General features: G+C 42.1%; 1 protein-coding gene across 3 annotated transcripts in view; it reads left to right on the top strand.

Annotated features, from left to right (window-relative positions):
- The window catches only part of CTNND2 (catenin delta 2), an 875,933-nt gene that overhangs the window by 521,320 nt on the left and 336,617 nt on the right, over nt 1-17,996 (top strand). For all 3 annotated transcript variants that reach the window (XM_015251739.3, XM_072958848.1, XM_015251743.3), the window contains one exon: nt 2,051-2,306. In XM_015251739.3, the coding sequence (XP_015107225.2) occupies nt 2,051-2,306 (256 nt within the window). The remainder of the gene's footprint in view (nt 1-2,050; nt 2,307-17,996) is intronic.

Here is a 17,996-nt window from a genome sequence, read left to right on the forward strand (position 1 = left end):
GAATGTTTACGTTTCAGTATTAAATCTTGGTCTCTCCCATTTTGCTCTCCCTTCCTGTTAATCACTGTATTTCATGTAATAATAACAAATAGTTCTATATACCGAACGATTTTTGCTGATGTTAGTAACCATCCTCAGCAAGCTTAAGTGCTGACATTTAGTTCCTGAATGGAAAAAAAAATCATTTAGCTGAAAAATGTCAGGTGTGGTTGGTTTTCCCTTTTGCCCTTCATGTACTGGCTGACTCTTCACAACTCTTCTAGAAAATGAAATTTTGTTCACCACTGTGCCTTTGTTCTTCCACGAGCGTGGTTATGCCTGGCCTAAATTTTTAAACCCCTGCCCGCGTAACATAAAGTGCATTATTCATAAATTTTAAAATGTGAATTTCAAGTAGACATGTTTATAAAATTTTGGAGAAAATATAAATGCTTCAGGAATTGCATGAAGATAGAAAACAGATTTTTCTGGCTGTGAACTTCATGTTTATCTGTCTAATCTAACGACTTTGAAACTCAGTCCTTCAGGGCAGCCCTCCTCATTTCAAAATACTGCTTCTCTGGGAATATACATACTCTTTGCTTAGAAAGTTTTTCTTATCTATTTTTCTAGTCTTCACCATGTCATGGGTGCCTCTTCTAATTTTGGTTCTTATAAGAATAAGTATTAAAAGCTCATTGGAAATGAGAAGCTCTTAATTAAAATCAGTTCTCCTGTTAGAATACATTCAATTCCTCCAAGTCACTCTGCAACTTTTTTGTCATTTTGACGCGATATCCTCACATTCTTTTAACATTAATACTGTTTTCTCATTGACATAATTTCTTTTGTGTTTGATTTTGCATATGTCCCTGAATGTGAGAAGGGATAACATAAGTTCTATCACCAGCCACTAAGAAATGCTCAGAAAGTCCGCGTTGTGGGTGTGACTCAGAGTTGTAATGTAATTCCGTATAGAGCTCCCATGGTATAAATGGCCATATCTAGACCCTGGCTATATTTGGATATAGTGTGATCTACAATGCTGGAAAGTAAATGCGCTGTCTAGTATTGAACATGGTTAACGATCGCAGCAGTTAATAACAGGTCGTGTTCTATTAATACGAAAGATGCTGTTTTCATTGTGTATGTCAGCTCAACCTTAGACGTCAAGTATTCTTGAGAACCAGGTAAAAATAATGACCTGAAACGAGCTCAGAAGAGCCCAGGAAGGAAACAAAACACAAATTCAGTTTGAAACCAGTCAAACCTATGTTAGTAACTGGTGCGAAATCTTCCCAAAACAGTGTAAGCGTATTGAAAAGATGCAAATAATTCTAGAAGAGCCAAGTCAGCTCATTATTTTGTCTTTGCTGCAGCTGGGCGGGGCTCTATCTTCCCTGGCGTGCCTGCCCCTCATCAAATGTGTGTGTTACCGTGACAGCCTGAGTTGAAAAAGAGGCGTATAAAAACCTTGTGGGTGTTACTTTACAAAAACTAGACCAGTCCTGCATTTCATGCTGTAGTACTAATTATGGGAACAGGAGCCCCACCTGTGTCCTCCTCCACCCCCACGCCTACACACCTCACTTTTTTGTGTTTTCATTTATTCAGGAAAATGAACCACCTTTGTAAATTTGTTTCACGCCCCTAATAAAGTAAACATGACATCACCTGAATGAACGCTTTCTGAATTACCTCAACCTGAACAATAAAGAACTAATGGTCTATGATTCTTTAGAAAAATTTCCTTCTTTCTCCTGGGTTTTAGCTCCGCGCAGAGGTTAGATTAACAAACCTTCTCTGGGATGCGGGTGAGCAGGAAGCACACCTCACACGCGTTTGCCTGCCTAGGCTGACAGGTGCATTTCTGAAACAGCATGCTCGTGATTGCGTTGCTGGGTAACATTGAATGTCTTAGTTCAACTATGACAGATTATTTTTTTTTTTATTCTTTCAAACCCTTGTTTTTTGTTTTCTGTGTGTAATTTCCCCCCCTGCCTAGACCTGGTTAACCGTTTCTGTGAGCAGGTCCTCAATTTTTTACTTTGTCCCCACTTTCCTGTCCTAGCCCCATCTTCCCCCGGTGTCGACTCCGTCCCCTTGCAGCGCACAGGCAGCCAGCATGGCCCGCAGAGCGCCACCGCGGCCACCTTCCAGAGGGCCAGCTACGCCGCCGGCCCGGCCTCCAACTACGCCGACCCCTACCGACAGCTGCAGTATTGTCCTTCTGTGGAGTCGCCCTACAGCAAGTCCGGCCCTGCCCTCCCGCCCGAAGGCACCCTGGCCAGATCGCCGTCCATCGACAGCATCCAGAAAGATCCCAGGTGGGTACCAGCCTTTCTCTCTTCGCTCTCGCTGCTAAAGAGGTCTTCTAACCAGGCCTTGTTCCTGTATTATTATTATTATTATTATTATTTTTATTATTATTATTATTTTGCATCACATGATTGCATTCATGTCACTGGCTGAGTATGAGAAGGCTGACTTTCTTTGGGTTTTATAATCTTCTGTTTGATTTGGAATATGGATATTGATCCAGGATCCCTGACATCTTCTTTGGTTCAGCAGCAAAGATGATCTTTTGATCAGAACATTTGTCGTCGCGTGAGGTTTCAGCTCTTTGATAAGATCTCGGGCAGCTCTCTTGATTGCAGTAGGAACTGAGGACAGCGGATTAGGTCACTTGACTTCAAATACCATGGTCTCGGTGTTTTCTTGCCTCAGTAGAAGCATGCTTTGTCGCCCTGGCGTTTCCGTTCATCCAAGTGTAAAGTGGTCCACCTACCAGGCTATGCTAAAAGTTGAAAATTTAGAAAATCCTTATTACCTTCATTTTTTTCTGTGTCTGAAAATGAACATTAGGCTGAAGTTGTTTGGACACTGATTAAAAGCTTGAATGTAATGTTAGAAATTGTTTTTATTGAGAAGTGTTTCTTTTTGGCTTTGCTTTTCTCACCAGTGGCAAGGGATTTGGTGATGCGCTACTTCTCAAATGGGAATTGAATTCCTGTAGAGTTAAATGATGTTTTATTCGTAGGCATTTGATTTCTGCTGATGGAGTCCCATAAATATATGTCTGCATCTGTGAATACTGTAGATATGTCACATTCCTGGTCTGTCTTTATAGCGGGGCATGTGACTTAACTCTGGCTGTGTGCTTAAAATTCGTCTCAAGGAATTCTCGAAATTTTCTCCATTAGAGGACACAAGTACACATGTCTTGTATTGAGGCGGGGTGCATAGATTCTTTTCTAAAAAGAAATCACTTGTACAGAGATAAAAGGCGGAATGGGTCCATTTTACGGTATTCTTTGAGATAGCTTCTTTAGCACAATTCAAGCCTGCTTGGAGGGTTCATGTTAGATATTATATTTGGTAGACCCTCCACCGTAAAGATGAATTGTGATAAGTGCTAACTGTTAACTGCTGGACATAAGAACAATTCTTCCATTTACGTTGTTCAACATCTTGCTCCCATAGGTTTTCATTCACAGGGATCTCTATTGTCTTGGTCCTGAAATCTGCCAAATCCTTCAGTATTCTTGGCATGTGTGTGTAGAGTGTTCTTCAGATAACCCCTCAACGCTCTCTGTTGTTAAATGATTTTTCTTGACATGCTATTGAAAACACGAGGAAACAACAAGAGTAAACTCTCAGGAGATCCTAAATAGGAAAATACGTAACTGAATCAGCATTGCTTCCCTAAACATTGTGTAGTTAAACTGCGGATAAACATTTAATCTCCAGGGGAAAGGTTTTAAATGTTCATATTGGGGGAATTTGACTTACTAGGAAAGCAAATTTGTATTTCCCTAGCTACAGCTTGGAGTCTTTATTTTATGCTGCGTATTAGATGCATTTTGTTTTATTAAATGGCATATCCTTTCCATTTTGTATTGCTGTCACTTTTGTAGCCTTTTTTCTTCTTTCAGCATATTGCCGTGGCCGTTACCTTTTCAAGTTATGGATTATGTCCCGTGTATTTACTCGGTGCCCACTATAAACCAAAAAAAGAGAGACACCAGTAGGAAATGTTAGAATGAGTAAGAGTGTCTGTGTAAAGAAACATGCAAACCAGTGTTAGGTGAATTACAAGCGCACCATGTTATTTTCAAGAATGCTAAGCGTTGGCTTTAAATGTATGTTAATTCTGAAGAAAACAATCATATACCAGCATCCTAAGGTGAGAGACACAAGCAAAACAAAGAGAGCCAGTTCTAGAACCAGAGCTGAGTTGCTATGGCTGAACGTAAAAGGAACTAATAACCTGGCATCGTGAAAAATGGGTGGAGTATAAAATATAATAATGCCTTTCTTGTAGAGTTGTGTTTTATTTTTTAAATAAATTTTAAAAAAATGTTAGAGAGTTCAGATTTGAGACATCCCAAATCTAAAATTCAAGTCCCAAATCAAATGCTTCTTTTTTTTTATTGATGTCTAGTTGATTTACAATGTTGTGTTGGTTTCTGGTGCACAGCATAGTGATTCAGTTATATGTCTCCCACTGCATAATCTTTTTCATTATAGGTCATTACAAGCTATTGACTACAATTCCCTGTGCTGTACAGTAGGACCTTGTTGCTTGTCTATTTTGTACACAGTAGTTTGTATCTGCTAATCCCCAACTCCTAATTTATCTCCCTCATGCTTCTTTTATGAGAATATTTTTTCATCTTACTGTGAATAATAAATTTTGATTCTTCCTAAGTGAATATTACTAAAAACCAGTATCTTTAACTTCTAGGGTTCACAGTTGTTTGTTTCCGGATTAAAACTTATGATTTAAACTTTTCCAGCTTCTGGACTTCCTTTAAGCTTTTATACATATATTTTTAAGAGAATTTGCTGAAGTTTTATTTATCGTTTAGTACCAGACTATGTAAGGCTCTTTACCATTGCAGACATATGTTTCTAGTGCATTACAGTTCTCAAAGCAATTTTGTTTACATCTTTGATGTAATTCTCCTTTGTGGGAGGAAACTGATACCCCATATTTCGTGCCGTAAGTCAGTGGAGAAATGACTCACTGAGGATCACATTGCTGGGCGGTGGGTACGCGGGCTAGGATCCACACTTTAGGACATGTGGCACATATTTGCGTGGACATTTTTATTTCTTTATAAAAAATAGAAAGGAAAAGGAAAGAATATACTGCCATATTTTATGATTTTTTTGGAGGATGAGAGAATGGAAGTTTTCTGTGTGTGGGAATGAATGAAGGAATGAAGGATGTGATACAAACTGAAGAGGTCTGGTCTCTCTGATAATTGCCTATGGGATGTGTGGTCTTTGTTTTGCTTTTCATTTCTTTTTTTTTTTCTTTCCTCATCTCTGCCTTATTTGTTTTACTGTAGACCAGTGCCTTTTCTCTATTAAAGAGTTTTAGTATTATTCAGTGAGTTTTCAGGCAAATTGTCCATTTAAAAATAAAGATTTGAAATCCATAGCCCCTACTCGGCTGTTAGACTTGAAACCAGAGACTCCTTATCTTTTAATTTTCCTAAGTCATAGGATATGAAAGGATTGGTTCTAAAGGATTGTGTTTTTCTAGATTGCTTGGCTGAATCATATAGATCAGGGCAAAACTTTGGAATTTTCACTTTTACCTGCCCCCATTGTGTACTCCAGTGAAGAAGGCACAGAGACCTTTTATATAAAGAGGTAGTAACATCTAATTTCTTTTTGAAGTCTCACTGCATATATATAAAGCTTACTTTACAGCCACATTTGCTTAGAACTTTGCATTTGTTAATTTCATGTTATCGTCCATAAAATGTGAATTTCTAAGAAATTGTTGTCGTAGCTAATATATTACTGGCACTAAACCAAATAATTGACTTCTATACACTGTTGTTTTTAAGCATGTAGGTCAAGTATAAATCTTAAAATTAAATTATATGAAAGGATTCAGTGATGTTGGGAGTGACAAGCCATAGCTTCCTTATTTAGAAAACGTGACTGATGAAATAACCAGGAGAAAAAGCAAGACTGGTGCTATAAATGTTCTTGTCTATAAAAGAAGAAAACTTATGGCTAAGAAATTTACTGACGTAACTTAATGTGTAGGTTGCAGCAGGAATGGCAGCTTTTAATCAAGTTTGATTAATCCGTTTCCAAGACATTGCAATCTTTGATGTACGCTGTCTCAGAAACAGTTTTGCAAGCATGCTAAAGGAATCTAACTTATTCTAAACATGATTTACAGGAAAACTCTTCTTTTGTTATTCAGTGCAGTAGAGAAATAAATACAAGGATACATCTTCAGTGCTGAATCTGAGCCCCAGTTAGCAACTGCATTTTCTGTTGGTTCTATCAAACTTATACCCCTTGTTTTATTTTAAGCCACAATATTTGACCAATAATATAAAAATATGCACTTGTAAGGAATGACTTACTATATTACTAAAATTATTTTATTGGGTATTATATCAGTAGATATTATCAAATAATACTGCCTATAAATCTCAGTAGGTAACCTAGGTGAAGAATGTTTTCCAAATGCTGTTTGTTCATGACTGGCCTGCCCACTACAAACCACCCATAGCATATGGTGGAAGGAATGCTCGGGAAACAAAATATAGACCATGGTGCTTTTTTAAAAGGTGCAGATTTAAAAAATATTTTAAAAATCTTTAGTAAAGTTTAAAGCACCATTATTATATAACTTAAGTAACATGGCTGATGTGTTTGCAATGAAACGGTCATAGCATGTTCTTCCTCATCCAGTTCTCAGGTAGTGAAGCTCTGGGAAGTTGGCTTTTCGTTTCAAATGCTCAATAATCATTTATTTAACTGGGGAAATGGCAGAGGGGAAAGATACCGCATCTGCAGTTTAAAGACCCTCAGAGTGTGAAGAGCACTTGAAAGTCCTTTATTTAGTTAGACCAAAAGCAAGCCCGACAATGGGCCATTCAGTCCCCACTTGAATGCCTCCAGCAACGGGCTACTCACCATCTCTAGAAGCGTTTTATTAATCCCTTGAATAATTCAAGCCTTGTAAACTAATTTTGTATTGAAATCAGCGCCCCTCGTAAGTTCATTCCCTGATCTTGTTTCTGACCTTTTTAATCACATGAGAATATGCTGTCCTTCTTCAAAGACAGCCCCGAGGACAAGTGCCACTCTTCCCTGAGCGCCGGGCCTCCTGCTCCTGTGCCAGCTGCCCTCCTTCCCTGCTCTCCTCTGGGAGTCCTGCTGTGGCCAGTTTCCCTCCCCGTCCTGTCCGTCCAAATCATCAGAAGTGCAGGGAGGGAACAAGGCTACCTTGGGGCAACCTGGGGTCAGAGTAGGTTTTCCTGACAGCAAGATGAGAAGATGTTTGTAACAGCAATGATGATAACAGTGCTCATTAAAATGAATTGAGTAATGCATTTTCCATGCTCAGTGTTAATCCTTTCATATACATTATTTAATTCAGTCCTGCCTAGATTCGTCTGCCAGGACTGTTTATGGTCCCCATTTTACACATGGGGAAGCTGAGGGTGAGAGAACTAAAAACCAACTTCTAATCCTGTGTTTCTAACTATTGTAAATATTAATACCACTATTAACTGGACAATCAGAATGCCATGGCTTTTCACATGTGACTTCTGCAAAGCTATGAATTAACTCCCCTTGCCTTGAATTTTTAGTTTCCTTTTAATTTCAGTGAGAGGCTGTGCATTCACTTCTTGTTAGGTGATTCCATTATGTGAGAGTTCAGAAGGCTTCTCTGTGCCCCAGTTTTATTACCCAGGACGACTTCTGTAACTCACTGCTCCTGCCACGTGGGACCAGGAAAGGCCTCCATGTGTGTCCTCGGCCAGGTTTTATCAAGATGCGGCCAGAGCCGACCCAGGTCGGAGCCCGGTAGCTTTCGTTCCTTTAAACTCCTCCTTCTGGGTCTGTCTGAAGGCACCTGTGTTCTAGGTGACTTTTCTGTGGACTGTTCTATGGTGAGTGCTGCAGGCGTGATGATGGCGTGAAGTCAGCCTCATTCCTGAAGGAGCTTTAAAGTTATAGGAAGGAGAAACTGGGTGGTTGGCACGAACCTTGAGCAATAGCTGATATTGATGTAAGGAAAAATGGGAGAGAAAGCTTTCTAGGCAGAGAAAACAGTGAAAAATAAAAGACGGCTAGAAATGAGGGGGCAGGGCCTCTTTGAAGCACCCAAGGCTGGCTGGGCTGGGATGTGAGCACGGCTGTCTCTGCATGATCCTGTCACCCCCCCCCCGCCCCAACCAGAGACGTCAGCTTACACCCCCACACGCGGGTGTTTTACTTACAGATTATGCAGGTAGTATATTAATACCCTAGGGCTGCCCTACCATGCAGATTGCCACAAACCGGGTGACTTAAGCCGACACAGATGTATCCTCTTACAGTGAAGGTGAACGCCAGAAGTCTGAACATCACGGTGTGGGCAGGGCCGGCTCCCTCTGCGGATCGGGGGGAGGAGGACCCGTCCTTGCCCACTCCACCTTGTGCTGGTCCAGCCGCTCCTTGGCTGCGGCTGCACGGCTTCAGTCTCTTTCTCCATCTTCGCGTGGCCTTCCTCTCTGTCTCTGTGTCTCCCGCCCTCTTATGAAGACACCTGTCATTGTATTTCGGGTCCACTCTAATCCAGAAGGACTCATCTTCCCGTAATTACATCAACAAAGACACTATTTCCAAATAAGGCCACATTCTGAGCTTCTTAATAGATACGAGTTTGAGGGGGGCGTGCTGCTCAACTAACTGCATGTTTGCTATTAAGACTGTTTACACGAATAAACTCTGTATACTGAAGACAGAACTTGAAACAGGGTATGTTAAAGATAAAACACCACAATGAAAAGTTTTTATTTCAGCTTACATTTTTTTCTAAGCAGTATAATTTTTTTTCATTTTAGTCCAATTTTTTCCAGTTTTATTAAAATGTAATTGACATACAACTCTCTCTGAGTTCAAGATGTGCAGTATAATTATTTGGCTTACATATATTGTGAAATGATTACCACAGTTAAGTTTAGTTAACATCCATCATCTCAGACACACACACAGAAAAGAAAAAAGAAATTTAAACTTGTGATGAGAACTCTTAGGATCTACTCTCTTAACCAATTTTCACATATAACACACAACAGTGTTAACTATAGTCATCATGTGTGTTGCATCCATAGTTCTCATTTCTCTTATAACTGGAAATTTGGACCTTTTGACCACCTTCATCCAATTCCTACTCCCCCCACCCCAACCTCCTACTTACAGTAACCACAAATCTGATCTCTTTTCCTGTAGGGTTTGTTTTTGTTTTTGTTTTTCAGATTTCACATGTAAGTGAAATCTTACAGTCTTGGTCTTTCTCTGTCTGACTTATTTCATTTAGCATAATGCAGTCAGGGTCCATCCATGTTGTTGCAAATGGCAAGATTTCCTTCTTTTTCATGGCTGAATAACATTTATTGTGTGTGTGTGTGTGTATGTATATATATATATATATATATATATATATATATATATATAATCATTTTGTTTCTCCATGCATCCATTGATGGACACTTAGGTTGTCTCCATGTTCAGCTCCCATCGGTAATCATCAAAGCCTTCATTCAGAAAGACCAGCACGGTGGAATCTGTTAGGTCTGAGTGCATCATCACTGGTTTGCTGAGTAACACGGTGGGTGGATGGGCGAGCACAGCTGTTTCCTCAGCTTTTCGACATGCTTGAATTAGTAGCGCTGTCTTGTTCCTGCTGCGAGGGTTAGTTTAAAGCTAGATAATATAATACAAAACTTCGCAAGGACCACCACACATCAGCAGCAGTGAGGAGCCCCAGGTGAAGTACTCGAACAAGCAAGGATGTCACTGTCACTCATGCCATGTTGTAGCTTTCAATAAAAAATGTACACCGTCATCTGAAGTGTGGGTCCAGTGAGATGGCCAGTGCCCCAGTGCCAGTCCGCAGAGTAAATATGATAGTTCTTCACTGTTTTATTTTGTTTGGTTAAAAAAATGAATAGAAATTCAGACATTCTCCACTCAGCCCAGTGGATGGTGATCTTGTGCAGCCCTGCGGTGTGTGCCCTCGCCCCGCACGGGGAGAGGAGAGGAGGTCTGGGTTGTAAAGAGCACCTAATCCAAGGAGAAAAGGATTTTTAGCAAATCAGGATTCCCGGCGTGGTGTTCATTTGCCCTGCCCTCGGTGTCCCTGTGTGTAGAACGGAAATCATAAAAACGCCTTCCTTGCAAGGTTGTTGTGAGATGAAATATGTTAAGCCCTTAAGGTCTTTGGACCATTTCACGTTACAGGGAGGGGCCGGCTGTTAGCTGTAGTTATCACCACCGCCTCCCGGCTGCGAGCCCTGCTCCTGCCATCAGCAGCACCCGTGGATGGAGGCGTGGGCTGAGAATGGCACTTGGGAGTCAGAGATGTGGGGGAAATGGGTGAAGGCAGAGAGGCCATGTCTGGTAGGAAAGACAAAAGAGCAGATCCTAGGAGGACGCCCTGCTGGGAAGCCAGAGGTGGGAGGGGATCCAGTGAGGCTGGAGCCCAGGCCGTGGAGGCAGGAAGGAAGGATGCTTGAGACCCTCACGGCCAGGAAGCAGAATTGGAAGATGGAAGGGAAGACCTCACTGCAGACGGATTTTGTTTATTTGTTTGCCGAAAGCCTCCTTTTCAGGGCTCCTTTTATCAGTCGAAAGGAAAGCAGTGTTTACAACACATAATACTTGTCTGTGCCAATATTGATTTTCCCATAGCCCAGAATATTCATTTTGCCTTCTGTCTTCAGAATCACGTGTAGGAGGAATGATCGTGTTCCTAAAACAGTGACTCGTTTCTCATCCTACACCCCTGCTTCATTTCTGCTGGAGCGGGTCTGTCACAGGGACCTCACGGCATCCCGTCGTGAAGAGTGACGGCACACAGGCAGTCGTAACTGATGAGTAATTATACCCAGAGGACTAATTAGTTAATTAGTCGTGAGCAGATACGTCATCAGTTGTGACGGTGGAAATCTCTGTCCTGCGTTTTTCTGGTGGCTCTACAGACTCTCCTCTTGAGAACCAGTCCTCTCCTTCCCCTCAGTGCACGTGGCTTTTGGTAAAACAGACTCTACTCCAAGTTTAGAAGGTGAGCATAGAGTTCACACCTGGTCCAAGAGCCAACCACTCACTGGGGCCCCCACCCACTAGCCAGGCCTCCAGGTGTGCGGAGAAGTCGGAGAAACTCAAGTCTCTGCTCTCTAACATGGGCTTCATGCATTCTGGACTTTTCCTGCCTCATTTCGGGCCAAACGCCAAATGCAAGCTGGCTAGAGCCAACCACAGGAGCAAAAGCAAGTGTCCACCCTCCCCTCCTTCCCAGTAGAGTTCCTCCTCCCATGCCCCTCCTCTCTGGAGTTGACCCTGCTGGTCCTAGATTTGGTCTCTATTATGAAGCCAGGAATATTTGTCTTTGGTCACTAACTTGTATCTCTGATGATTTACCAGACCACATGTCCTGACGCAGTCTTTCCAGAACTTGCCTTTACCCCCTCTACCTAAAGCTAACCACACGCCCTGTTCAGAAACAGAAGGATTATTTTTCCCCTGATTCAAAGTAGCTGAGAAGTCCCATTCAGTAGTTAAATTATCATGGAGTCTTTACCAAATAGGTTTAGACGGCAGATTAATTCTGATGACACTATCCAGCACCAGGGAACCTTGGGTCCGTAGAAGTCAGAGCTCTGAGAAACATCAAGCATCCGTAGTCTTAATTTTTAAGCCCCCTCCCTCCACAGTGATTGAGTACAGTGATAGCATTAAGATAATTGATGGTTTCAAGGCATTGGTTATTGAAATCCTAAGTAAAAGTGTTCATTTGCAGTGTTATTGTGATGCTCTCAGTTTATTACTTTAGCTAGTAATTCATATTACTTCCTGCTTTAAAGTTAATCTCTGTTGTCTCACTGATAACCGGGTCTCTGTCTTTGTGTACATGTGTTATCTACTGGATTTAGATCCTCACACTGAAAAGTAGAATCTTGGCAGGTGAAGTCATTCCTTTACCGGTTCTTTACGATGAAGCAGAACTCCAACACAGGAAGCTACGGGTGAGAGAGAGGAAGTATCTCTATCTTCATCGTGAAAGAAACGATCAGACATTTAGGAGCCCAAAGGAGTGTGAATATTAAAAACAGTGAATATTAGAAACAAGCTGAGAACCAAAAGTGAGGGCGCCTCCTTCCCTGGAACCTCAGGGGGACTTCGAGGGATCTGCAGACCCGGGATGGAAGCTCCAGAGTCCCAAGGCTCCCTCTTGGTGTCGCTGCCTTCATTTCACATCTGACTGCTCCCCGCTCACTCCCCTCCTGATACTTTTTAGAATTCTGGGAGGTGGTGCGAAGGAATCAAAAGAATGGTTTGTGCTTGAAAAAGACTCAGAGAAGAGTTTTGTGGGTCCGGTATTGAATAAGATTATAAACATGGATGACAGCATCCGTCTTCCACAAGGTGGGTTCCGATGAGCAGAACCCCCCCCCCAGGAAAAGAGACACCAGGACAACTCAGGGTGATGGAACTGGCTGACTTGGTCAGTCATTCCTCAAGGCCTGTCTTCTTCAAGGGGGAACCCGGACAGCCCTAGGTTTGGTTGTATTAAGTGACAGCTACAGATCTGCCACATAGATTATGTGTATACATATATGTAGACAGACTGTATATATACACATATATTACGTGTGCACATGTAGATATACATAAATTATCTATTTGTTTCCTGGCACTGCACACACTTATCCAGAGATGAGACCTGCAAAACTTACATAAACACATGATTATTAATGTGACCAAAGACTCACGGTAACGAGGTATTGATCTTGTTTCTTGTCTGTTTATTCATCAGTCTGCTTCCCCAGCCCTTGTGCTTTGCTTTTATTTTGTTTTACCACTTAAAAAAAAAAATCATTCTAAACATGTCCCATTCTTTAAGTCAATGTTGATAGAATGTTGAAAACTAAAAATATAAACTCACCCAACTGGAGACACGCAAGGTTTGTTTTCCTTACTGAAACGTGCATTCATCACGGTAGCTGTGAGAATATCGGAAAGTACATCGTGGCTGTTTGTTTACGTAGTTAATCCCACATAACTGCTCAGCCTTTTGAAATCATGTGCTATTTTAAAGGGCTCCGTACTTCTCAGAGAACTTGACCATCGTAATTAAAAGAATTTCCATTCTTTATGAGTTGGCTTATGCCTATGCCTCAATTAACCCATCCGCAAAGCCCTCCCGGTTTATCCCACCACAGATGAAAATCTGAAATCCTCTTGGGTCATTTCACATGCAGACCAGTTTTAACATTTTTCTGGATGTCGTAAGTCACTTTTCTTCCACCATCTGACTTTGAACATTTAATTGAGGACAAAAATGGAGTCTTCAAAACTTTACTGTCTTACAAGGCCAGTGGTAGCTGATTGTTAGTCTGTAACTAATGGAAATTAATTTCCGTTGCTTCTTGAGATGTTTTGCAGCTAATAGTGCTCATTAATTCAGAGGTACTAACATCTGGAGACGAGCATTTTATAGTAAGACAAGTACATTCTGAACTGGTATTTCCATTGTTCATGATACGTTACAAATCTAGTAACTTAAATTCTTTCATCTACTGAAATCACGTTCAACTACCTTAACGTGGCCCTTACTTAGAACGTGGCCCTTGGGCCACCAGTTTTGGAGGCCTCTTTAGAGCTGAAGCCACCACACCAAGAAAACTGATTGTGTTTGATGACTGGGCCGTTTGCAATAGAGGCCCCCAAAGTGAGGATCTGAGTCTGCCCTCAGCTGCTCTGTACTGGCATGCAACAGTGAGCCCCAGGGTGGTTCCCCGTGACTGTGACGTGCAGTGCAGTGATTCCCAACATTTCTGGAATCCATACACTGAGTACATTCCAAAAGACACGTGGGTGCCAGCCTACGGTGGCCAGACTTTCACTTTGCAAACAGCCTCCTCCAGTCACTTTTTGACACTCAGGAAAGGCAGACAGGAAGTAATCTTGGAAGACAGGACAGTCTTTTCAATTGTATAACAGGGCCCCTATGAAAAAATATCGGAGTTGGTTTCAGACAAATGTTTGGAAACCACTGGCTTAGAACCACAATACAGCAGAAATCATTTCTCTGAACAAACAGGTAATGTAAAATTAGCTTGTGATGCTCGTTATTATCCCAGTGAATGTAAAAAAAAAAAAAATCCTGGCCTTTTGCCTCATTATCTTTGCCTGTATATACTTTTTTGAATGTATTTGCTGAATGACTAGACTTATATATTTCTTCTGAATATTTTCAAGGTTTTCAAAGGAGCGGTATTCTAAAATATTAATCATTTCTGAAAAGATCTCCAAATAATTAGCATACTTTATATAATTAACAGTAATAAGGTTTGCAGTAGCCAGTATCCAAGATGGCCCCAAGCACCCTGTCTCCTGCCGCTCACCCTTTTGTGTGGCCTCTCCCACACTGAGTCAGGGCTGGCCTCTGTGACCAGTGGTGTACTGCAGGGGTGGCACTGTGTGACTCCTGCAGGTAGGGAGGCCAGTTCAGCTTCCTAGGGCCCTCAAGCATCCCAGTGGAGAGGCCAACATGGGAGGAACCAGCTTCCCACCATGTGAGCCACTTGCAGAGCAAATCCCCCAATGCCAGTCATGCCTTTGGGTCTTCCAGCTTAGATCCCAGACATCATGGAGCAGATGTTCCTGTTCTCTGTCTTGAATTACTGCAAAAGAAACCATGAGATAATTAATGATGATGATTGTTCTCAGCCATTGAGTTGTAGGATGATTTGTGATGCCTAATCTGACTGGTCATCTCACCAAGGTTGTCAAACTTCCTTCCAATACCTTCTGAGAACCCCCCTTTCAGCTTTTCTTGTTTAAACCCAAGCATCCATCTAAGAATGAATGGATTAACAGAATGTGATCTATATACATGATGGAATATTATTCAGCCTTAAAAAGGGAGGAAATCCTGACACGTGTTACAACACAGATGAATCGTAGAGACATCACGCTAAGTGAAATAAGCCAGACATGAAAAGACTGACCCTGTGTGATTCCACTTGTGTGAGGTCCCCAGAGTAGTCAGAAACATAGAGACAGAAGTTTGAGTAGTGGTGACCAGGGGTGAGGAGGAGGAGTTGGCAGACTGATGTTTAAGGGATAGCGTTTCTGTTTGGGATGATGAAAAAGTTCCTCCCAGGGATGGTGCTGATGGCTGCACGGCAGCATACACTGAACTGTAGACATAAGAACGGTGAAAATGGTAAATTTTATATTATGTTTATTTTACTGCAATAAAAAAGGAAAGAAAATGAAACAGCCAGCTAAATGTTGCCCAGGCCCTAGTGATGGAAACCAAGGGAGGAGCCACAGATAGGACCACAGGGAGGAAGAATAAATAGAAGTCACTGATCTGCGTTGACCTTGAGCCTGACCCCTTTGCAAACAGTGCCTTCCGCCACTTTGTGAGAAGCTCGAAAGCCCGTTTTTAAGGAGAACTTACAGTGGCTCATGCCATTTATTACTTCCCAAATGCTTACTTACTTAAGTAAGCTCTTTAATCTCTTGCCCACATTTTATTATGATAAAATAAAAATAATAATATATTGCAATCATATATTACCTAGTATATGAGCTGTAACACAGTTAAACTCATAAATGTGAGGTAGCTTTTTCAATTAGATGGCACAGTATTATTCCACAGGATAAAAATAGCTATTATTATTATTTGAAATATATTGCCGAATGGTGATAAGTTTAAAATATTCTCTTTCAGAAATCCATTCAGTCATTTAACAAATATTTATTGAGTCCCAACAGCCAGCCAGCACCGTTCTGGACACTAGAAACTTTGGGATAGGAGAGAAGAGGTAGAAATATTAACTAAGAAATAAATAAGAAATAATATTTAAAAATCATATGAACTTAAAAATAAGTCAAATGTAAACAAAAAGTATCTGCTACATTTTTATTTAAAAATTGCCCTTAGGAACTGGTTCTGCCAGCTACCCATAATTCTGTTTTCAGAGCCTCAGGAGCTCCTGTTGTGGCTTTTGCTTTCAGAGCCAAAGTTCTGTTCTGTGACTTCTGCTGGGGTTTTTCCCTCACACTGAAGATGAAGGCAGCTCATACCTCAAAGGCCCTAAATCAGAAAGCTTTCAACCAACACACAAAAAAAATAGATCGAAAAGAAAAAGCATCCCATTTCTCCCAGGAACCAGCAGAACTCCTGTCCCTATCTCTTCCTGACAAAGAAGTCTGCTGTATTTCAAGCCAGGCTATTTTATATTAGAAAAGAAATCATTAAGATAAGTGGCAGTTAACGCCTATACTGCAGTAAAAATGCTTCTGACTTTAAAGAAGAAAATGTAAAACATGGACTCTCTTAGATGAACTGAAATGTTTCTGCAGGGGGCCTCACCAGATTCGTGCTGGGCTTTGTTTTGAAGATTACTGAAACATTAACAGGCTTAAATTTACCATAAATCAGCGTGAAAGTAACAGGTAGTATTGCTAATATTGTGAAAGCGGTGGTAACTTGGAATCTGGGCGTGTCTGCTAAGCAGTGTATACGCACACACAGGCTAGTCCTGCTCTGTTTAAGTAGCTGCGGACCCTTGATGACTATAGATTTTCATTTGTATCCGTTAAAAAGGAAAGGAGTTTCTGTTTGATTACCTACGCTATTGCTTTAATAAATTTTTTTTGAAAATGAAGGCAAAGCAATGACATATAGCAAGACCCTTACATACATCCCCATAGAAGGTGCATCTCGTTCAAGCCACACTGTCTCCTGAAGCGCTGATAGGTACCATCCAGCATTAGCTCACTCGCTGCAGTAAGCACTTTCAAATTGCAAGGGATGAAAATGCGCTGTGGTTATCTCCGTCAATAGGAGCTTGTTGTAAGTTTCCAGAGGGGCATGAAAGAGACAGGAAGCCGTCGCAGCAGCCCCAGCCAGGCAGGTCTCATTGAAACCCAGGTCACGGTTCTGGATACAAAAGCTGCTTTGGGGCCGTGGCAGGAGCCCTGAGCGTGGATGGCGCGGAAAAGTCGGCGTTTGCTGGGCCCTGGCGCAGAGCTCTGGGGTGCGGGGCCTCAGCCAGGGAGGGAACTCTGACCCCTTTCCCGTCCTGTCTCTTAGCACTGGCTGTCAGGGCTGCCCCTGTCCTCTTCTCTGTGTTTCCTTCAACTGTGGGTCACTCTGTGGTGCCTTGAATGCAGACTTGCTCAAGAGAGCTGTTGTGGGCTGACATGTGTCTCCCCAGATTCCTGTGTTGAAGTCCCAGCCCCCAGGACCTCAGAACGTGACGGTAGTATAGAGAGGTGGTTTTTAAAGAGGTGACTGAGTTAAAATGAAGCCATCAGGGTAGGACCCTCATCCACTAAGGACTGGTGTCCTTACAAGAGAAAAGGTCACATGAGGACACAGGGGGAGAGCGGCCATCTGGAAGCCAAGGAGAGAGGCCTTGGGGGAAACCGAACCTGCCTGCGCCTTGATCTTGGATTTCTAGCCTCCAGAACTGTGAGAAAATCAGTTCCCAGCCTGTGGTTTTTGTTATCTTGGCCCCAGGAGACTAACCCAAGAGGCTGTGTTTGGAGCCACCAGGGAGCGGGTGAGTGTCCGTGATGAAACACACTAGGCAGAGCTCGCAGGCAGGGCTGCCCTCAGGGCAGCAGGAACCCCAAAGGCATTCAGCTGTGGTGAGATTCTGTGTCATCTATGCACGTGTGTCCCCAGAGGAGGGCCTTTAGGGGTATACTCGTCACTCTTAGAAGGCCCAAGAGAAAAGTTTATCTGGGCATTTTGGTTGTACCTTTTCTAAGTGGGAGAGAGGTAGGGTGTGGCTCAGTGGTAGAGCGCGTGCTTAGCATGCACAAGGCCCCAGGTTCAATCCCCAGCACCTCCATTAAAATGAATAAACAAACAAACCGACCTAATTACCTCCCCCCTCCAAAAGCAAAAAGATGTACCTTTTCTGAAGATGAATTTTGTATAACATTTAAAATAGAGCATG

Source organism: Vicugna pacos, chromosome 3 (genome assembly GCF_048564905.1).
Source record: "Vicugna pacos chromosome 3, VicPac4, whole genome shotgun sequence".
Classification (NCBI taxonomy): domain Eukaryota; kingdom Metazoa; phylum Chordata; class Mammalia; order Artiodactyla; family Camelidae; genus Vicugna; species Vicugna pacos.